The sequence below is a fragment of the Rhipicephalus microplus genome, chromosome 2 (genome assembly GCF_043290135.1).
Source record: "Rhipicephalus microplus isolate Deutch F79 chromosome 2, USDA_Rmic, whole genome shotgun sequence".
Taxonomy (NCBI): domain Eukaryota; kingdom Metazoa; phylum Arthropoda; class Arachnida; order Ixodida; family Ixodidae; genus Rhipicephalus; species Rhipicephalus microplus.
The window spans coordinates 128,987,999-129,011,015 of record NC_134701.1 but is presented as its reverse complement, the minus strand read 5'-3'; the positions used below and the strand labels follow the sequence as shown (position 1 = coordinate 129,011,015).

The following is a 23,017-nucleotide window of genomic DNA, read 5'->3' as shown; positions in this document are numbered from 1 at the left end:
TATGTCATCTCTGTCATCGCTGCACTTGAAATGTACCTGTTATGTCAATGCTTGGCATTTGCTGTGACTGCTTGTTCGATATGTCCTGAGATTACAAGTTTTGGCTCTTGGATTCTTCTTATTAAGACAAACTTAATGCAGTTTCTTGTGACTTTGAGACGTTCATGGTAATTTCTAAGCCCCTACGTCCGACAGGACGTATTTAGTTACAATTTACGGAGTGCGAAATTTCCTTGCAGATGGCTTTTAAGTCGACAGAGGAGCGCTGCGTCAAAAGTGCATCATATAATTAACCAACCTTTATGCGAGGAAAAAAGTTGATGGCAGGCAGCAATATAGTGTTATGTAACAATATATAACAATCAGTATATAATTTAGGCCTTTTACTTGCCAAAACCGCGATATGTCTGAGGTCACCGTAACGGAGGCCTACGGAAATTTCGGCCTTTTGGTATGCTTTGTGCCTGCACCGACATTTTGTGGTACACGGGATTGAAATCATTTGGTCTCTATAAAAATGTGACCACCGCGACCGGGAACGAGCCCGAAGCCTTCGCAATAGCATCCAAGCACCGCGACCAGGTACATTACCTACCACCACAGCGGACTACACCCAAATATGAGGGCGCCGGAGCATTGGCGGAACTCTTTGCCTAACGACAAAGCTTGCTTCGCTAAGGAGCACAGCATTCTCTAACGCTGTACCGTTGAACAAAATGAAGGTTCTGCATAATTGTATAATGTCAATAGGACAAGTTTTGCTAGGGTTAATTTTCTGAGTACGCGCACTTCGGCTTCATCATCAGCCTTTATCAATGTCACACACAGGTGAAGCAACCAGAGGATGGTTGCTAACTAAGAACCACCGATTAAAGCACGACAAAAATTTTACTTTTCAAGCGCACGAGTTATCAGAGAACTGAAGAACGACACGTGCACGGGCAAGTGTCCGCGTCGTTCTTCCGTCCCTTGTTAACTTCTATGACAGTAAAGAAATACGGATTACGAACACGCCCAAGTTTCTGCACTTTTGAGATAAATGCATTTAGTGCGAATTTCCCACAATCAATACTGGACTAGAACCGCATCATTTGCCTATTTATAGCATGGGCCTTACTTCCAAGAGCCCTGCATGGGTTGGCGCGTGGTGGCTCGGTTCCGTGGTGACCGCTGTCTTGGGCCTCACCCTCGGCGTGATGACCTGCTCGTTACCGAAGTATCTTCCTGGTAAGGAATTGCAGTTGCGTGGGTCAACGTAAAACACACTTTGCAAGTGGTGCTTCTTCAGCTAGTTGCACGAACAAGGTGTGCTTTTGGCGTAATTCGTGAAGGTAAGACTAAGGCACAGCGACTTCAAACGGGAGCTTACTCGTGACAGAAGTGTACTGAAAAATCTTGGTTATTTTATAAGCCTTCTTGCATCGCATGATGCACTGAATCCCATAATCGAGTTTAAGAGCGTTAATTTTTATGATAAAGGAACATGTGGTTCTGTGGGTCTTCATGCTGCTGTGCGACGGAATTTACTTCCGGGTGCGCAGTCGCGGTCCTACTTTCATTTCGGTTTTTTACACCGAGTTCACATTTCAAGTCGTGTTATATAGTGAGTGTTAGGAAGTAATCTACGGCCGGCTCGCTCACAAATGATCTCGTGGAGACCGTACATACCCCACTGCATAAAAGCGGTTCAAAAGGCATATACAGAGACGTTGCGTAGTTACGAAATGGACGTGTGTTAAGAAACGAACATGCGAAGCAACTTTACTTTCGGTCACTTTTTCTCTGTACGAGTAATAGTCGCTTCTGATATTCGCTAAGAAGGGATAGTGCTGCTGATGTTCGCTCAGGAGATAGTGCTGCTGAATAGCAGCATGTAGAGCATTAGGTTGAACGTAGCAGTGCGCACCTTCTGTGCAACACTCGACGCTGTGAGGCATTTTCGGCATATTAGGGAAGAAATACTAGCTGTAAAACCGTATGTCAATTGATGCCTTACCATTTCTTGGTCACTGTCTTTGCGACAGCACTATTAGGCTTTGCACTCGTATGTAATGCGTTATCATACACTCTTACTTTCTAGATACCATCGAAGTCAAGAGCAAAGGCGGAAGCATGCCAAACGATCCGGTTCACAGAGACGCCGGTGTAGCGATGTTTACCTGCGAAATGACCTTGCATCGCTGCTCACGTTCTGCAATCTCGCTATAGGTTTTAAAACGGGCGTTGTCTTGCAGAAATGGCACACTTGAAACATCACTTTATTCAATGCGAAATAATTTTACGTCACAAGGAAAATGTACTCAACGTTTGTCACACCGCCGCAAGCGGTGATGTCAGCATATCCAGGCTCGCGCCATTCCATCGGCTCGAAACGTCACAAAATGTCACCACTCCGGCTGCCGCATCGTCGCACCGCACGCCGCATTGCACAGAAAATCGCACCGTCAGACTCAAGCTTTAGGCTGCGCTCACATTTGAGAGCTAAAGAAGAAAACGAAAACGCCAGAGCAGCCGGAAACCCCAACCGTGCACATGGAAGATGTTCACATTCGTTCTGCCCCATCCAGCCGCCGCTGCCATTGATACCATGACAAATAATTCGATTTCGCCTGCTTTCTGAGCACTGAAGTTCGTATCAAATTTAGGTATTCACGCAAAGTAGTGAAAAGAAACAGCTCGCACTTTTACAAACGTTGTTTCGGGAAACAAGGCAACAGAAACGACACGAGCGATCGCTCCGGCAGCGGCGGTGGCGCATTCAGCTGGCTGTATGCAAACGCGAGAGACGTTGGGGCATGCCGACTCGCTGCCACGGCACCTTCTGCCTCCAGAGTTCTCGGTGATCTTAATCCAAGTCAGGCCCTTGATGAGCGCGTCCTCGTTGAGGACATTAAGCTTCGTCGTGCTGCACGGGTAGTTTTCGATATGAGTCGATGCGAGCCACCACCGACGCCTGTGCCGTCATGTTGAATCTGCGACCAGCTGGTTAGGTCATGTGGTTTGATCTAGCGCAGGCAAGGCTGTGAAGAAGAAACCGGATCCGGTATTGCGTTGCGGGAAAATCGTGCTCGGACCAATTTTTGCGCGTGGCGTGGTTTTCCGGCTGCTTTCGCGGCGAAAAGAGCCAGTTTCCGGAGAGTTTCGCTGGTTTCGCTCTCTTTGAGGCCAAATGCGAACGCACCTTTACGCTGTCCTTCCGTTCACACCGCTCCCCTCACCGCATGTGTTGGAGCCGTGTCAAGTAGCTCACGCCCCCCAGTAGCGCGCGATGACGTCTCTCTGCCTCGCGTGTCACGCGCTCAACGCGTGTCACTTCTCTCTCGCTTCACTCTCTCTACTACTCGCAAGAATCGAGTCCACTCCTCACGTGGACAGCCCCGCCGCGGTGGTCTATTGGCTAAGGTACTCGGATGCTGACCCGCAGGTCGCGGGTTCAATTCCCGGCTAAATTTAGTCGGTGGTGGTGGTGTAACAATTAATAACCATTAAATGGTTACAGAGAGGTTATTGGGTTGGGGCCTTATTGGCCCACTACCCTCACAGCACTAGGCTAGACCCCTATTCCGGAGCTCCATTGGCAAGCAACGCCGCGCGCGCCCGTTGAACCAGGGCTTTTTGGGCCTTCAGGTCTTGACAGCCAAGCAAGGCCGCCTCCCAGTCCTCTCTCGTGGGGATGGGGTTTGGGAGGATAGATGAATTAGACTGGCACGCCCAGACGATATGGAAGGTGTCAGCCACCTCACCACAGAACTGGCACGTGCCATCAAATGATGAATTGAAATGTTTAGCACCACCGGGCACAGTACGGTATTGGTAAACAGTTTTAAAAAAAGGCGCTCGTCAGCGCGTTCAGTCCCTTACAAGGGTCTGGATAACGCGTGTGCTCCTCCTTGTAGTAATTGGTAATATCTTTGAATGAGAGGGCCGAGTTGTCTGATTGGGAGTAGGCTTCCAAAGACAGGGAGATAGCCCCGGAAGAGAGTGCGCGGGCGGCCTGATCGGCTTGTTGGTTACCCCTGAGTCCTTGGTGACCGGGTGCCCAAACCAGATTTCGCGGAGTTGGATTAACGTATCGGCAGCTAGGTTCCAGTATGCGCTGAGCAAGCGGTGAAGTCCACCCTAGCTGATAGTTCTGACAGGCCCCTCGTGAGTCGGTGATATGTTTAGAAGAGGGACAGGTGAGAGCCAGAGCGATGGCAATCTCCTCAGCGTGTGTTGCGCTTTAGGCTTTGAAAGTGAGCCCGTTTACGGTGTTTGTGTTGCGTATGACTGCGGCCGTATACCACTCCCAGGGTGCGGGCGGTAACGTCCACGTAGCACACGTGTTCCTCTTGACCAAAGTGTCGCTGCAAGGCTTCCGCGCGCGCCTGGCGGCGACCACTGTGGTTTTCTTTGGGCATGTTGCGGGTAAGAGTTGGACCCGGAGGGCGCGTCTCCAAGGTTCTGGCACTCTCACCCTTTCCTCAATATAGTAATCGTGTTTGATGTGTATTCAGTCCAAGAGGCGGCGACCAGAATGGGTCTGTGCAAGGCGCGTGTACTGGTTAACGAGGTGGGCTTCTCGAAGTTCCCGGTGAGTATTCACCACGCCTATGGCCAGAAGTCTTTGGTTGGACGTGGTGATAGGAAGGTCGAGGGCCCGCTTGATAACTATACGGTGAATGACCTCGAGTTGATCATCCTCGTGTTTGCCTAGGTGCAAGTAGGGAGTCGAGTAGAGTATTCTAGTCGTTACGAAAGCATGGGCAAGCCGCATTGCATCCCTGCTTCGCAATCCGCCCCGCTTGTTGGAGACCCGGCGGACCATACGGCCCACCTGGTCTCCCACCGTGTGAAGTTTGGCTATTGTGGTGTCGGCCTTGCGTTGGTGGTGTATAAAGAGGCCAAGGACGCGGATCTCCTTGGCCTCACGGATCGGTCCTGAGGGAAGACTGATATGCAGCTGAGTTGTGTCCTGAGGGGAGGGACGTACGTGCACAAACTCTGACAGCCGGGGCACACTGGAGTCCGCAGTAGGTTGCGTAGTCTTCGACTACAGTCGCTGCTGCTTGCAGGCATGACTCCATGTGACCCAGGTTACGTTGCGTGGCCCAGATCGTGATATCATCCGCGTAAAGTGCGTGGTGTATCCCTGGTAGAGAAGCCAATTTGGGGGGAAGATGAACCATGGCTATATTAAATAGGAGAGGAGAGAAGACCGCACCTTCAGGAGTTCCCCTCGAGCCGATGACGTAAGGCCCATGTTCCTCATCTTGTATGCGTATGTAAGCTTGACGTTCTGTAAGAAACTGTCTAACATAATTGAATGTTTTATAACCACAGTTGGTCTGACTGAGGTGGTCAAGGATTACCTCATGCTTCGCGTTGTCGAACGCCCCTTTAAGATCCAAGGCCAGGACTATTTTGTTATTGTGGGGGCATTAAACAGGATCTAATATGTCATGGTGGAGCTGTAGAAGTATACCCTGGGCGGATTTCTGAGGGCGCAAACCAAACATGGTGTCCGCAAAAGTGTGCTGTGTTTCTAGAAACTCGGAGAGTCTGTCGCGTACCATCGTTTCCATCAGCTTCCCGACACAAGACGTTAGGGAGATGGGGCGAAGGTTCTCCACGTCAATAGGATTACCTGCCTTCGGGATGAAGGTTACGAGAGCTGATTTCTATTCAAGAAGGAGAGGAGTTTCTCTGTTCCAAATGCTATCGATATATTTGAGGAGCGTGGTGTAGGCTGCGTCGGGAAGATAGGCCAACAGTTTGACCGTAACCTGGTCACGCCCAGGTGCAGTGCCACGCTTCATCTTGCATAAGGCCGCCTGGAGGTCGTGGAGTCTGAACAGGGTGTCCGATTGCGTGTTCTTTTTGCCTGCGTAAGAGTATGCGGCTGTCCGGGGGTCCTTGGTGGTGCACAGGTATCGGTCCCTGAGCGTTTGTGCCAGCTGTGTTGCCGTTCCTGTAAAGTTGTGCATGACCTTATGTAGTGACGTTGGGTTTCCGTGCGTGTTTGTGTTGTATCGATGAGAGCGTGAAACAGGCGCCACGTGTTGCGACCAGACATCTTGCGTGCAGCCGTGTTGTACCTGTCCACCCAGTTAGTGTCAGCTAGCTAAGCAGCATATTCCGCAGCTTGCTCCGTGATTTCTAAGATGCGTTTCTTGAGGCGTCTGTTATGTTTCTGTTTTTTTCCATCGTTTGGTGAGGCTGCGGCGGGCCTGCCAAAGATGGAGGAGGTGGTTGTCTACATCAGTTTGAGTTTCCATGAGCTGCATGAGCCGTTCGTGTTGTTTCAGTGTAGACGTCAGTGATTTAGACCATGTGTCGTATCCCGACTGGAGAGGGTCTACGATAGGTAGAGAGGTGCGGAAAGTTGTCCAGTCTGGGATACGAGCTTGTGTAAGAGGGCGTTTTAAGGGACGCATGTACACGGTTGTGTTTAATACACAATAATCACTACCGAGAGTGTCCTGTGTGTTCAGCCAGTCGGCATGGCGTATGTTGCGTTGAATTGTGAGGGTCGGGCAAGTATCTCGTTGAACAGAGTTGCCTACACGTGTTGGGCTGGCGGGAACAGTGTGGAGGGTAAGTCCAAGTATAGAAAGCAGTTCCGCAAGCCGCCTTCCACGCGTGTCCTCTCACGTGTAACCCCATAACCTGCTTGTGTCATTGAAGTTGCCGACGATCAGGAGGGGGTACTTTCCTGCCACCTGCATAGCTTGTGTGAAAGTTTTGCTGAACGTGACGTCCTTAAGCTTTGGGGGACAGTAAATGTTTAAAATATGAACAGGTGGGTGAGATCACCTTATGGGCAGCACCGGCACCATCGTGTATGGGAAAGGCGGTGTTGTGGGGAGTGTGAATTCCTTGGCGGTATATTGCTTGTGAACAAGTATACATGTCTCCGGGTTGTGTTGAAATGTAGTGTAATTAGTGAGTTTGACGTCCATGCCGGGTTCCTGAAGCGCAACCACGGCAACAAGGAACTCAAAGGTCTCAAGATAGAGGTGAAAATGAGCCCGCTTCTTGTGGTTCTTCGGACCTCTGCAGTTCCACTGTGTTAGTAACAACGGCTGAGTTGCTCTAGCTCGCGACCTAGGGTTGGGGGCCATGTTCTGAGAGGGAGGGTGGGGTTGTGTGAGATTACTCAGTTCACTAGCACCCTGTGCTGACGTGCTGGAGTCTTCAGAAAAGTCAGACTCATTTGGAGTCACTCTGTTAAATTTTAAAGGGGCGATTAACGTCCCTAATGGGCCCTACGTGCTTAAGAAAGCGTGGATTGTCTTGTATCCACTTTTGGATAATGTGAGTTACAGTTTGTGTCCCCTGTGCGATGACAGTCTCCATCTGACGCGCGATGGTGTCGTGGATAATTTTGGTGAGGTCAGCCAGTTGTGTTTCTATTGCATTCACCCGGGTCTCCAGGGCCGGGACGCGACTCTTTACAGTATTAGGAATCTCCCTGTCTGTTATATTTTCACCTTCGTCGCTCAACGATGGCAGAGTAGTGGGATTGGTTCTGAGTCCAATGGTTAGTTTTCAGTTCTGAGATCGCAGAAAGGTGAGCGCATGCCTGAGTTTTTGTGTTTCGGTAGTGCGTGTGGGAGAAGAAGGTGGAGGGGTGGGAGAAGAGGCGACCTCCGCCCAATTGCCTAACTTGGGTTGGTTGCGTGCAGCGTTGCCAGATAGAGCGCCGAGAGCTGGTGATTCCGCCGCGCCAGGTGGTAGCATTGCCGTTGCTGCTTTGCCAGGCGTCGGCGCCTTGCCAGTTGACCGGCGCTTCGGTTTTGTTGGGGTCCCCGATGTCCTGTAGCCTGGTTGCTGAAGCCTGATGAATTTTTCGGTGCATTCGCGGGAGCTGCTGAGGTGCGGACCCCCGCAAACTATGCACGTTGGGTTGCATTCGTGGGGGGCCATTCCCTCAGGACCAGTACCCATGTTTTGGCCACAAAGGCTGCATCTTTCGGTGACCGGTTTGGGATAGATATCCACCCGGTGCCCCAGTGCGCAACAGCGGTAGCACGCTGGCTGTCTCTTCTTGTACTCCCTGACGAGAGTCAGTTCTGCGGCAAGTGGACGAAACGCGCAACGTTCCTTCCCGCGAAAGTCAACACAGCTACGTTGGAGTTCCCCAGCTTGAGCGCATAGACTAGTTCACCACCATGCCACTGCACACTATGTTTCAGGGACGTACTGGTTTCGAGGTTGTGCACAGAAATCACGCCGCGACACACATCACCGGTGAGCTTGAGGTGACCGCGAAGCGGCAGTGGTCCTTTGCTGGTGCTGATTTGAAAGTCCGACAGCAGTTTCTGAACCACCTCGTTATTCTCCGTGCCACAAATGATAATGTTTTGCTCCCAATTGGGAGAAATGGTGATGTCATTTATGTGCTGCCTTCCGATGAGTTTGGAAATGGCAGCACTGAACTCACCTTATAGAAATGCTGTGATCAGCTTCGCTAGTGTTAGCGAAGCTGATGGCGTTCGTGAATGGTGACGTCAACACCGACGATGCGCGAGCCAGGGAAGCCGAATGCAAGCATCGGCACCAGTGACAGCGACGAGGAGCGAGTCAAGAACACTGATAGCGTTCGAGAATACAGTTGGCGCGAGGGTGACAACGACGAGACGCGAGCCATGGGAGCCGAGTGTAAGCGTCTGCAGCTCGTCCCCCCCCCCCTTGTTTTTTCGTTTCAAACGTTTACTTGGGTAAACGCTACATAGCGTTTTGCTTCAAACCATTTTCTAGCCCCCGTGTCGGCGCCCGTTTCAACCGAGTCCACACCATGCGCACCGCTGCTACTTTGCATCTTCGGAGAGATGGTCTATTTAGGGACGAAGCTCTTCAAAGCAGCACCCGTTCGTCCCTCGTCGTAGTAAGTAACATATCTTACGCTTTGACCTGCAAGGTGGTGCTCGTGGGAGATTCTCCTGTGCATTGTTGAACAATAAAAACTTCGCAGCGTGCGCGTTAAAGCGCCACTCACCAGGTTTGACAATTTTGAGCTGAGAAGCGCAATCCCTAGACGAGGCGTTCGTGATCTCGTCTATCAAAATTTTCAACGCTACGCGCCGCGAAAATGGGTCAAATTTCAAAATGAACGCTGCTTCCCCTCCCCTCTGCCGGCGCACGCCTAGAGAATGAGGGCGTGACGTGGGCGTAGGAACCATCCTACGTGCACAGCAATGCAATGACGTTGGTCCTCTACGTAGACGACTCTACTCTGACGTTGTCAACACTATACCACGTGACATGGCAAAAATTATTTGACACAACATGCGTAGTTTATGCATTTGTTGCTTTAGGAGATTAATAAAACTTGAAATAAATAATGAGAAGCAATTAAAAATTGTGCGCGTTTTTCTTTCATATTTTTCCCGTGAAATGCTACGGGATGCGGGGATAATGTGCCGGCGTTTCGCATGCGTTCGTGTCCCCGCGGTCAGCGCATTGAGCAGACGACCACCGTGGAACGCTCCTACGCGTTCGCGCACTTATTGTGCTCATCTACTCTACCGCGTCTAAGCCAGCGTTTCCGAACCATCCCGCAGAAACGGGCAGAAAACCACAAAATGACGCTGGCCAACAAAGCAACGCTGCTCGCGTGCTCGGGTGTTGAACTTGTTTGGGCACGTCATGAGCACGTCGTCTCATGGCAGGATGCTGGAGAGGGTGGCGAAGAGATTTGGCTTACGAAGGCTATGCGGAGGAGCAGCAAGTGTTTCGAGCTCGCCTCTCTCATACTCGTTTCACGCCGCGTCAAAAAACTTGTTTTCTCCGCTCGTGATGAACCGATTCAAAACATTTTTGTGGCAAAATGTTCCTCATCAAACACCCAACAACTTCCACTGTCTAAATAAAATTCCGTATGGGGCCTGGTGAGTGGCCCTTTAACTAAAAGCCGAATTCTCCTGTCTCTCATTCCCCATTAGCAGCCATTGGCATGTATATTGAGCACTACCTGACAAGAAAGGGTTGCTAGGCTATACTCGCTGGGCGTAACCTCCTTGGTTTTAGAAACTTTTAGCGAGTGTTGGGCCGCAGTGCCATGAATACAGTGAACTAGTATATACCATGAACTCGAGGTGGTTAAATGTGGGAAGTAGACAAGAAGCGCAAGCCGGAAGAAAGCGTGCGTGTGCCGCCTCTCGTTTAGTCGCTGGAATGTCCACTAGATGGCGGTGGTTTTATATGCGGAATATATGATGAAAAGATGCGAGTTGGTGGTACTTGCAGTGTTGACTAGATGGACGAACGGACACACAGACAGATGCATGGACGGACGCATGGATGTCTGCATGGATGGATGGACGCATGCACGGACGCAGGGGCGGATGTGTGGACGAACGCAGGGACGGACGCATGTATGGATGAGTGGAGGCACGAACAGATGCACGCACGGACGGGTGGGTGGACGCACGCATGGTCACACAGACGGACGCATGGACGGACAGAAGCAAGAACGAATGGAAAGACGGATGCTTCACCCCACTCTCCATTATTCACCCCGTGGATACGCTGCCATTTTTTTCTAGTTCTGCTTCTTCTTAAAGCTTTTCAAGTGTAACCCAGAACCAAGTCAACGAACAAGCAAGCAATTATTCGAACCACATAGAACTCGATTTTTGGCACCTTTAGAAAGATATGAAATAACAGGGAGGTGTGCTCATTACCACGTAATGCATGAGGAGGGCAAACGAAACGTAGTGTCAGCCATTCTAGTTCTCACTGCGTTCTATCATACTAGCATTACCGAATACGGCCTATTGATAAAATAAGTCTACTTACTATCGAAGACTGCGAATATTTGGCTGAAAGCGGTATCCGCTATTCAAGCATTCTGCTCGCAGTCGTTCACTTGAAATGATTCTATTTCGCAGGCTACGAGGCCGCCCGTGCCGAGAAAAGTGACCAAACACCCGTCTCGGTGTTTAGCATGATTGGGACGAGCAATTTCGGCCGACGCATCTCCGACCTGCCAAAGGCCATACGACGGCTCCTGACCAACGTGCCCTTTCTGTTTTTGTGCGCCTCATTTTCGTTTAGCCGTGAGTGGACCATTCGAGTTGGAACGGTCTCCTATCCTTTATTTTGATGACATGAGTCCAGAACGAGCGAAGTTGATGAGAGAATAATTTTTCGAAAACGTTCCGTAAACATGTCGCAGTAAACGTTGAAGGCACTAAATAACCAATTGACTTGTCCTTTCGTCTATTCATTCAAGCATTAGAAAAGTTTGGCTTTGTTATTCTCCTTTTATAAAATTTCTCGCAAAGGGCACGAAAATGAAGGGAACACCAGTATTCTGCCAAAAGAGCATGATGTCTCCATTTTACAAAGTATGGGGTAAAATTTCAGCTAGAAGTCGGGTCGGCAAACAAGTAATAAAGCGAATTCGTTTTGGTTTTGTTATATTCTATTGTGCTTTTATACATTACCCGGTATCGCAGAAAACAACAATAAAAACGTAGAGTTTTCAATAAGACAGAATATCAATACTTATGCGGGGCCTATAATGAGCGAAGGTGGTTTGACGAGTTGTCTTTGACTGTAAATGCTTTGTCATTACCGGACAAACGGCCGTCGACAGAGGAGTGCGAAAGGGGCAACTTTTTTTTATCGCAGAAATGTTCACCACGGGCCTTACCGCAATGATGACGAAGTTCTTCGAGTCGCAGCTAGGGTTACCGTCTGCCAGAATCGCCTACATGATCGGTAAGTAGTGGCACACTCGAGAATGTCGCTCTGGATGCGAAGCATTTCTTAGCGAATGGCAGGTACCTTGAGCGCTTCTGTCTACGTACCTATACAACAGGTGAAAACTATGTTACACCGATTTTAAAGCTTTCCTCTCGGAGCACCAGCGACCCGGGCCCGCTGCAATGAACATTAGCCAGACTCTGGCTAATGCGACTCAACAGTGTTTTTCTGAATTAGCGAATTCGGCGCCTTTTATAGCCTAAATTGCCGAAATCGCTGTGGAGCGAGGGACGGACTCCTGGGCGGTAACTCAAAAAGGTTGACTGTTGGGCGAGTCTGCTTTGACATAGAAACCATCGTCAGAGCGCAACTAAACATGACTCCCCTGTCCTACTGTCTTCTTCTGTCTCTTCGTGTTTATCGTGGTTAGTTGCGCTCTTACGAGGGTGGTAATACATTTATCGTTGTTACATGCACCACGAACATATGACGGATGTGCGCCGCTAGTACTTCACAAGTTGCTCTCTCCCTGGGACGCCACACTGCGATGACTTGTCAAGGATAAGAGAGCCCCTTTCGATACTGAAACCGAAAGCATTTTCCTAAAGCGTATATATATATTATCAGACCACGTCCGGTACGGCAGCATCCAGGTTATCCTTTTTTAATCCAGACGCGCGAGCCAGAGAGCCAGCCCGCGTGACATACGATGACGATGATATATATATATATATATATATATATATATATATATATATATATATATATATATATATATATATATATATATATATATATATATATATATATATATATATATATATATATATATCAGTAGATCCTTCATGAGCGGTCACAACGTGGTTTATTTCGACGTTTCGGCTTAGAGTCTTGCCTTCATCAAGGCCAGACTCTAGGCCGAAACGTCGAAATAAACCACGTTGTGACCGCTCACGAAGGATCTACTGGTATATATATATATATATATATATATATATATATATATATATATATATATATATATATATATATATATATATATATATATATATATATATATATATATATATATATATATATATATATATATATATATATATATATATATATATATATATGACGCTATGATGAATTGGCGACGTGGCCTGGCTCATACCCCATGTTTATTCTATTCTGCACTTCTTCCTTCTCTGCCTCTACCAACTATCGCTTCATACGTCACACGATTCCCCCTCCCCCCGAAAGATGGCACTGGTTACAAACTATAACAAATTAAAGAAGTGAATGAACAAAACAATGCCCAAGTTCACAGTTTCACGTCCAGACGGAGTTCCACGATCTCACTAAATCTTCAAGGCCGATTGAGTCCGATGAATTTTATGACAACTCTGGTGGGCGAGGTTGACTATTGCGTTCTGGCCAACAGAAGCACGCCTTGAACGTAGAAATTACTGATGACACAGCGATTCTTGTCATGAATAAACAAGGGTCGAAGTACTTGTAGCATTTGAGAGTCGGATGTCGTAGGCACGAAGTTTTCCGTCGTAGACGCTGCTTTCTGTGTCGTGGCTGAGACATAACGAGTGCTTGCAGCCTGCATGCTTGAGAACCGAAGCTGATGGTATGATGCCTTTGTTCCTTCATTGTACATGTGGTAGCTGCACTTCTCTTATGACCTTCAAGCCACAAGTGTACTCGTGAGAAGGTTTCACTTGATTGCTCTTCTTGTTCTAGTAGCCGTTGTAGTTCCTGGGGTTCGTGGAGTTGCCTCTCTTGAAATTGCTCGTTTTGTTGCGAAAGTTGGTCAGATGGGCTTCTCTCAGGAACATGAATCTGCTTTTCTTTGCATGGTGATGTGATCAGTAGATAGTCGGTGGTCGATACTGTACTGTTGGGCTTGTCTTGCGATGAAAGCATCGTGACAGACTGATGAGAAAGCTCCCAAGATGGTTGTGAGTCATCATTGATTGCAAATGCTTCTGTCAGTTGACAATGCGCCGGCGTTGGTGGATTCGAAATTCCTGCAGTGCTTTGACTCACATGTGTGTTATCACTTGACGATGAGAGCGCAACAGACTTGGCTTCGGGTGGTTCTGATGGCGTATGTTTTTCGTTTTGCAGCGTGATTAGGCTGAGAATGTCTGTCGAACGACCCTGGTCCGGAACGTCAGAGTATGTGCTGGTATTGTAAGGATTCACCAGCTCGTCACGCGTAAATTCCGTCGCACGCTCGAAACCGTCTGGGCCTTGTGTGTGACACGAAGCATCAAGGGATTCGGGTGGTTCAGTAAAATGTGAATTGTTGTGGTGCAGTGAACACGTTGAAAATGCCGATTTCATTGCTCTTGGGAAAGCCGGCTTTAGGTTTGATCTTTTGCCGAAATGGTCTAGATTCCTTTCGGTATACGGAGGCTTTACCTTGTCTGTTGCGACGTGCAAGTTAGCAGTCGGTGTTCGAATGCATGACGTTTTTTCGGAAGAGTCATATGATGGTACAATGGTGGTATATTTTCTCTGAGGTCTCATTTGGGAAATAGGCTTACTGCGGGAAGACTTCGCGTAACTCTGATGGGCGAGTTGAAAAGCTTTCCGCGGATGAAGTATGGACAGGTCTTCATCGTATTCCTTGAAACGGGTGATCATTTCTTCTTTGATCTTTTTCCAAGACTCATCGTTCTCGAAGATGTGGGTGAGGTAAAATTTGAATGCGTCACCTGAGATGTAGTCAGTGAAGTTGATGACCATCTCCCGTTCCGACCATGATGCAGCGGTTGCGTGGAGCTCGAACAGGTCGAACCAGTCCTGTACAGGTCCATCGTCCGCTGCTCCGGTGTACTTAGGGATGGGAAGGTCAGTCGATGATTCGGTCATGGTGCTGGTCGCTGTGTGCGGCCAGGAGATGATTCCGTAGTCGTTGTATGGTCAGGGCGTCTTGTGGAGAACTGCGTCGATGATGAGACACTGATGAAGTGGCTGGGAGGTCTTCATCCTGTCGACTTGTGTGACGCTATGATGAATTGGCGACGTGGCCTGGCTCATACCCCATGTTTATTCTATTCTGCACTTCTTCCTTCTCTGCCTCTACCAACTATCGCTTCATACGTCCCATATATATATATATATATATATATATATATATATATATATATATATATATATAAGGGAAAGAAGTGTATACCTAAGGGCTCGTTTTTTCCGTGTTTTTAACACAATAATAATGAGATATAACAGACAGTAATGCCAAGGAATGTACAGGGGAAGTTATTAACATTAATGGAATGTAAATAAGAAGAAAGAAAAGTGGATGAAAAAATTACCAACTGTAAGCAGGAATCGAACCTACGACCTTCGAATTACGCGTTCGATGCTCTAACCACTGAGCTATTACAGCGGCACTCCCTCCATCCACTTTTTCTGGGTTTATCTGTGAATTTAGAAGTAGGAGTGACAGTCAGCGCCATCTATAAGCCAAACAACGAGTGTGAAAACACTCTTATGCGCATGTTTTGGCGTCACGTAGCACGTGAACTTATTATGAGCGGGCAGCTGATTAATTGTCCCTCTTATACAACCTAAACACACCAAGTCTGCCAGTACGAGACCCTCGTTCAATGAAATAAGGGAAAGAAGTGTATACCTAAGGGCTCGTTTTTTCCGTGTTTTTAACACAATAATAATGAGATATAACAGACAGTAATGCCAAGGAATGTACAGGGGAAGTTATTAACATTAATGGAATGTAAATAAGAAGAAAGAAAGAAAAGAAAAGAAAGAAAAGAGAAGTGGTTAGAGCATCGAACGCGTAATTCGAAGGTCGTAGGTTCGATTCCTGCTTACAGTTGGTAATTTTTTCATCCACTTTTCTTTCTTCTTATTTACATTCCATTAATGTTAATAACTTCCCCTGTACATTCCTTGGCATTACTGTCTGTTATATCTCATTATTATTGTGTTAAAAACACGGAAAAAACGAGCCCTTAGGTATACACTTCTTTCCCTTATTTCATTCAACGAGGGTCTCGTACTGGCAGACTTGGTGTGTTTAGGTTGTATAAGAGGGACAATTAATCAGCTGCCCGCTCATAATAAGTTCACGTGCTACGTGACGCCAAAACATGCGCATAAGAGTGTTTTCACACTCGTTGTTTGGCTTATAGATGGCGCTGACTGTCGCTCCTACTTCTAAATTCACAGATAAACCCAAAAAAGTGGATGGAGGGAGTGCCGCTGTAATAGCTCAGTGGTTAGAGCATCGAACGCGTAATTCGAAGGTCGTAGGTTCGATTTCTGCTTACAGTTGGTAATTTTTTCATCCACTTTTCTTTCTTCTTATTTACATTCCATTAATGTTAATAACTTCCCCTGTACATTCCTTGGCATTACTGTCTGTTATATCTCATTATTATTGTGTTAAAAACACGGAAAAAACGAGCCCTTAGGTACACACTTCTTTCCCTTATTTCATTGAACGAGGGTCTCGTACTGGCAGACTTGGTGTGTTTAGGTTGTATAAGAGGGACAATTAATCAGCTGCCCGCTCATAATAAGTTCACGTGCTACGTGACGCCAAAACATGCGCATAAGAGTGTTTTCACACTCGTTGTTTGGCTTATAGATGGCGCTGACTGTCGCTCCTACTTCTAAATTCACAGATAAACCCAAAAAAGTGGATGGAGGGAGTGCCGCTGTAATAGCTCAGTGGTTAGAGCATCGAACGCGTAATTCGAAGGTCGTAGGTTCGATTCCTGCTTACAGTTGGTAATTTTTTCATCCACTTTTCTTTCTTCTTATTTACAATCCATTAATGTTAATAACTTCCCCTGTACATTCCTTGGCATTACTGTCTGTTATATCTCATATATATATATATATATAATATAAATAGTTGGGAACCACAACTACTCTGCGCAATGGGAATAATTGCACTTTTTTTTCAAAATAGGAAAAACCGCTAGTCGACTTGACGATGATTTTGTATTTGCCTGATGTGCCAGCTGGGTGTAAAACCTGTATAATAAATGCAAAAAAAATTGGCAGATCGCATGTACAGTGGGAATCGATGATTGCGAAGCATGAATGAGTAATGTTCATATGTCGCTTTAAAATCACCACAACGTTACGAGGTGGTAGTAAATGATGCCGTACATGACTTTCCTTTCGTTATGATCTTGTTAGGATGTGTCGTTTACCTTCGTGGTTTATTCACGTCACGTGTTACCAAATTTAGTATATGTGGAGCCAACAAAACGGCCGCGAGCACGCCATGAGCGTGGCATGTTGTCATGTTCTTACATTACACGCGTGTCAGGATTATCATGTTTGCAGCAGTCATATATTTCGTCATCTCTTGACGTCATGTAACACCAAATTTGGTATATGTGGAGCTAGCAAAACGGCCGCGAGCGCATCATTAAGGGCCCAATATACTTCAATATAGCGTTGACGCGCGTGCACGCTGGGCACAGCGACGCTACGTTAGCAAAACGGGAGCACTTTATAGTCTGACGCAAGGCGCAACCAGCGTCCGCGCCACTCCGACGGACGCTGGTCGCGCCTGGCACGAAATGCGGCATCCTACATTTCGCGCCGATGCCATAGAGTAACCTTACTCCATGCCGATTCGTTACCCAGACAACACTGCGTCTCCCTTTTCATGACGGAGGGACGCCGGGCGCGCTGAAACGCGCATGCGTCAAAGCAACGCAGCGCAGTGGTCGTCTGCGAGTATATGGCAGGACTGGCGCCTGGCGTGGCAACGCCTGCGTGACGCGACGAAATGAACGCCGGCGAGCACGCGCACCGCGTCACGTCAAAATGTATAGGCGCCTCGACTGTGGCATGTATCATGTTTTCACATGACAGGCATCTCATGATTATCACGTTTGCACCAGTCACATACCTTCGTCGTTCATTGGCGTCACGTAATACCAAATTCGGAATATGTGAAGATAGCGAAACGGCAGCGAGCGCATCATCAGTGTGGTATGTAGTCAAGTTGTTACATAACACGAATGTCGTGATTATCATGCTTGGATGTGTCATTTACCTATCCCATTCATTCGCGTTGTGTAATACCGAGTTTGGTACATGTGAAGCAAAGGAAACGGCCTCCAGCGCATCATGAGTGTGGCATGTAGTCATGTTGTTACATGACACGCATCTCACGATTATCATGTTTCCACCAGTCGCATACCTTCGTCATCCATTCACGTACCATGATACCAAATTTGGCATATGTTACGCATTCGAAACGGCCACGAGAGCATCATCAGCATGGCATGTAGTCATGTTGTTACATGACACGCATGTCATGAATTTTTGTAAGGGTATGTCGCTTGTGTGCGCCATGCAATCATGTCATACCATACCTGTTTTGTAACATGCCAAGTGAACGAAACCTCCGCAAAAGCTGCAGGACCATGAAAGTAAATCATGACATTCGTGACATCCATGTTATAATTTTCATGTTATAATTAATTGAATACGTTCTTCATACAGTCATGTTATGTCATACCAAGTTTGGTATCGATACCATTATCGAAACAGCCAGGAGAGCTAAACGTCGTAGGCGGCTGCCATCGATAGATAGATAGATAGATAGATAGATAGATAGATAGATAGATAGATAGATAGATAGATAGATAGATAGATAGATAGATACGCTCAAAGTCGCCGAAGTTCGCTAAGAAGTGCTTCGTGTTTAAAACTGTCTCCACGACAATGATGCGGTAACTATCGTGCATGAGACGCATCATAAACACTGTGAGGTTTAGTAAACATAGAACACTCATCTTCGGCACCGATAAACAAACAAGTATACCAATCGCTCAACCAAGCTAACTGGAGCCAATTTTTCTTTTCATAGGGCCCATCGTGCTCGTCGGTGGTGGGTTCGGTGCCATCATCGGCGGAGCGCTAGTGAGCCGCTGGAACCTGAACTACGAGGGCATCATGCGGCTCTGCATGTGCAACTGCTGCTTCTCCTGGTTCGGCGTGCTCATCTTCACGTTCAGCTGCCCCCAGGGCATTTACGCCACGCCGGATGGATTCGTCGGCGAAGTGTGAGTTTGCCCAAGTGGTGACAATGAACAATCAAGGACGATGTTCTCCTCATAAAAGATCATTCGTCTATTTCTGACATGATCCCGTTTCATCAATTAAAACTGCTACAACCACTCATAGCAGATCACGCGCCATGTTTAGAAGCATCGTGATTGTTTCCGACTGTTCTGTTAGGAATATGCACCGCAACAGAGCAACCGTGTTTATTATACAGAGATAACGCTAGCCGCCACTTTATACCTCATGACGGGAAGGGAGGCGTCAACTCCGCCCTATACTTGTTCTGAGTCGAATCTTTGACGGCATCTTTTAATGCGCGGAGCTATGGTGGCGAAAGCTTTTTCACAATAATGGCATTGAAGTGCACCTTAATTTGCATTGAAAGAACTGTTTACTTCTCATGTTAACTTCCGTAAATTTGGGGCCAATGGAAAGTCGTAGTGAACGTGCGGCGTCGATTGATTTGCCCCTGCAGTCATGGTGAAACACCAACAAAAGGGGAGGCGCAGGGAAGCAGCTGCAATAAAACTTGCCCCCCCCCCCCCAACATAAAAGCGGGCGCGTTAACTCGGACATAACAGTGGCAGGCGAAAATTGAGACCACTTTGGTGCCACTAGAGAGTAATCTGAGCGGCTGAGTGAACTAGCGCACCCCAAGGAGGAGCGCAGAAGCCAGCGTAAATGGGAGCAGAACGCAAAACAAAAGGAAGAATAATAGCCGAGCGAATGCTCCACTTGTTTTAGCGGAAGCAGCTGAGCACATGCATTCTTAGGTAGTCAAAAGTTTTGACAAATCTTATAGAAGATCTAGAAGGCCGCTACGTTTTCTTTGTGTAGCCGTAAATGCTGGGTGAGTGTCTGGTGGTATGGCGAATTTTCACAATTCGGACTAGCATGCTATTCTCGATACTAAAGACATGTGTCACAAGAACTCGCTGAATCATCTGAACAGTGCTGTTTACATTTTAAAAAATCAAATATGTCTATCGTTTTTGGGAAGATGTTCGACGTTTCAACGCAATGGATGGCCGTAACTTTACCCCACGTGTTAGGGTGCTGCAACCTTTAGACAAGGGGACTTGCATTTTTTGCCAATGAAACCTCGTTACATTATTACACATAGAGGCACCTTAAAAGATAAACTATTACTCACGCCTCAAGTTTTCGGCTTTCTTGCAGAGTGACCTCGAGCTTCAGTTGGCATTGCAACGCTGACTGCAACTGCACGACCAGCCTCTTGAACCCGATATGCGGCGCTGATGGCGTGGTCTATCTGTCTCCTTGCTTGGCAGGCTGTCAAAGGGAGCTTCAGGTGAAAGACCTTAAGGTAATTGGCTTTCTAAAGCTCGAGAATAGCCTTATATAGCGAAAAACGTTCTGGAACATTCATACGTCAGAAAATATTTATAAAAATTAGGCGTAAAACAGAATATTTCACTCATATATTTCTCCATTTTCAGTTTGTGTAATATCTGCATGTCGCGAGGTACGTTGTGATGGCGAAGAATGCAGAAGCCAAGCTTGCAAAGTCGGGTTAATGTTGACCGAGCAAAATAAATCCATTGAAGTACAGCGAGTGTTATGAGCACGCGAGCGAACGTAATCGAAATGCCGCCTGAGTAGGAAAAGCATCTACGCTTTTTCGGTTGTCATTAAACACTACGCGTGATCTTTTTCTAACCGCTCAGAAATGTATTTTACGTTCTCAACTATTAGAGTAGCGCAAGCCATCTGATTAGACTAAGTGAAAATATTGCCACGTTCCATTTTCCAAGTTTTGTTATCGTCCCAAAGCACTACACAATTCTCAGCGCAAACCGCGGCTGCAGCTTTCGAGAAGCTTCCGGACTGTAGTAGACCATTTCGATAAGATCACGCCTACTCTGTGAACTGTACAGATTATTCTGGAACCTACGCCACTGCCAGCGATAACACTAGACGCCCCGTCACGGTGGTCTAGTGGCTAAAGTACTCGGCTGCTAACCCGCAGGTCGCGGGATCAAATCCCGGCTGTGGCGGCTGCATTTCCGATGGAGGCGGAAATGTTGTAGGCCCGTGGACTCAGATTTGGGTGCACGTTAAAGAACCCCAGGTGGTCAAAATTTCCGGAGCCCTCCACTACGGCGTCTCTCATAATCATATGGTGGCTTTGGGACGTTAAATCCAACAAATCAATCAATCAATCAATCAAGCCATAAGACTAGAACATTCGACGGCAAGAGTACAAATGCCGACGCGCTTCGCCGCTTGTCAGTAATTGATCGATGGCCGACGCGCCGTTCGCCGCTATTAGTCCAAGACTGCTACTGTATTCGGACTCTCCGTTTACCGGGCACAGGTTCGCCCAAATAAACAGTTCAATTCCAACACAAAGTCTCCTGTCTTCGGCCACGTCACGACTCCGTGACAATATTCGAGAAGAATGGAAAGTTATCAGTCTAAAGGCGGGGCTTTCAAGCCATAAGACAAATAGTCTTACGTACGTACAAATATTTAGCGTGTGTGGACAATACCCGTAGCACCTTCGTTAGAATTGTGGTACCATTGAATCACGCAATATTTCTTTAAACTGCGACTATTTCAGATAAACTTTTAGGGTATCCTACATTCGCCTAAGGTGACGCGAATGCAAAAGCCATAGTCTGCTTTCCCTTCTTATTCGCTTGCTCCGGTCCTTTCACCAACTAAGGCTTTCTGTGCCTAACGTGGTATAGCACTTCCTTCGGAACTGGAGACATTGCTAATTTTCCGCAACCCTAGGTCAGCATAACTTTGGTCAAGTGTCTATGTCATCAAATGTCATTGCCTCGATCATGTGTCATTATGGAACATCAAGATGACATCGCACGTTTCAGTGATGTATGACGCCATAACCCGATTATGACCTTTGCATGAGCCGTGTTTACGCCAAGGCCTATGGTCAATTTTTCTTATAACGAGGCATGTAAGGTTTGCACCTTCAAAATGATGCGGGTAAGTTAACGCGGTCTGTTAGGGTAAAGCTTAGCTCTATTGCACCTGCCTCTCACACGAGGCCTTGGTGTACATAGTTCTATGTTTTTCCGGGCCGCTTCAGTCCATTTTCTGTGAAGCGCGTAATGTGCATAATGTCGACATTTGAACCTGACCTAACTCGTCTAGTAGGCCTTCCTTGGCCATGTTATAGGAGAATGAAGTGAAGACAGAAAGAAGTACAATAAGACAAAGTGGGCTGATCAAACGGAAAGTACAAATACGCGATGAATGTTAGAGTGCCAGCGCTGCCTGTTGGCTTGCTGGGTTAGACAGCTGAATCGAGTAGGCACAGTCAATACCCATGGGAGATGTTTCTAACTGTCAAACCGTAATTGCGATGAATAGTAATCGCAGCAATGCTAGGAATGCTAAGTAACGTGATTGTCAATATTAACAATGACGTTATAGTATACTCGCGGCATGTTTTTCAGCATTGAAAGCGTTGTATTCTTGGCATGCACGTTCATGCAGATGTACAGTGGCTGCACGTGCATCAACGGCACGGTGAACCAAGTTCCCGGTTTGAGCTCCCACTAAGCTGCTTCTGGAGGCCGTGCAAGCGACGTGCTCGCGATGCCCAACTGACTGCGTCCTGCTCTTCCCGTTCCTGGCAGGCATATTCCTTTCGCTCAGCGCGTGCTTCCTCAACGCTGCTCCGGCCACAGCAGCATCAATCAGGTATAACCTTATGTAGTTCCTAAAGAGAAAAGTGAAACCCGTAACTGTCTGCATCAGAGTGCGACACCTCAACAATAGCTCACGAGGAATGGGGGTAAGGAGGGATCAAAAGGATAGGATTAAAAGGTAAATAGATAGAGAGTAGAAGTAGAGAGCGAGGCGCAAGGACAGTAAACGACAGAAAACGACGCAAGTAAAGAGGAGATAGGAACGATGGACACGGTTACAGGAGTCCGAGGACAGGGCACCACTGGGCGAGAGCTCTTTTCGGCGTCAGGAGATGGCGTATAGGGGGAGCCCAGTCGGCCAGAGCTGCGCTGTCATCGGAGATCGTATGGGCACAACCGGTAGGCACGAAATTTAGCGAGCGAGAGGTATAACCTTTTTTTTTTCCCAAAGATGCAACCTATATAGCGTATTCCAAAAGATGTCACGCGCAGACGCTTTAACATGGCGGTTACAATAGGTTCAAATACTGTGAAAGGCGGTAGATTGTACTGGTTAGTATTCCCTAATGAACGAGTGTAAAGCGGTAGTATAAAGACATGGGCAAGTGTCTGCCTTATGC

At 47.3% G+C, this 23,017-nt stretch overlaps 1 protein-coding gene across 1 annotated transcript; it reads left to right on the top strand.

The window, feature by feature from the left end:
* Positions 1–1,106: 1,106 nt before the first annotated feature.
* LOC142791406 (solute carrier organic anion transporter family member 4C1-like) lies at positions 1,107–22,308 on the top strand. Its single transcript, XM_075885485.1, has 6 exons — positions 1,107–1,227; positions 10,875–11,042; positions 11,620–11,709; positions 18,560–18,755; positions 19,936–20,083; positions 22,243–22,308. The coding sequence occupies exons 1-6, from the start codon at positions 1,107–1,109 to the stop codon at positions 22,306–22,308; spliced, it is 789 nt and encodes a 262-aa protein (XP_075741600.1).
* Positions 22,309–23,017: the final 709 nt, after the last annotated feature.

Excerpts from the sequence above, each read along its gene's own strand:
- LOC142791406 (XM_075885485.1), top strand. The coding sequence starts at position 1,107 with ATGGGCCTTACTTCCAAGAGCCCTGCATGGGTTGGCGCGTGGTGGCTC. Across the intron at positions 1,228-10,874 it reads GTTACCGAAGTATCTTCCTG|GCTACGAGGCCGCCCGTGCC; the intron begins GTAAGGAATTGC and ends TCTATTTCGCAG. Across the intron at positions 11,043-11,619 it reads CGCCTCATTTTCGTTTAGCC|AAATGTTCACCACGGGCCTT; the intron begins GTGAGTGGACCA and ends TTTTTATCGCAG.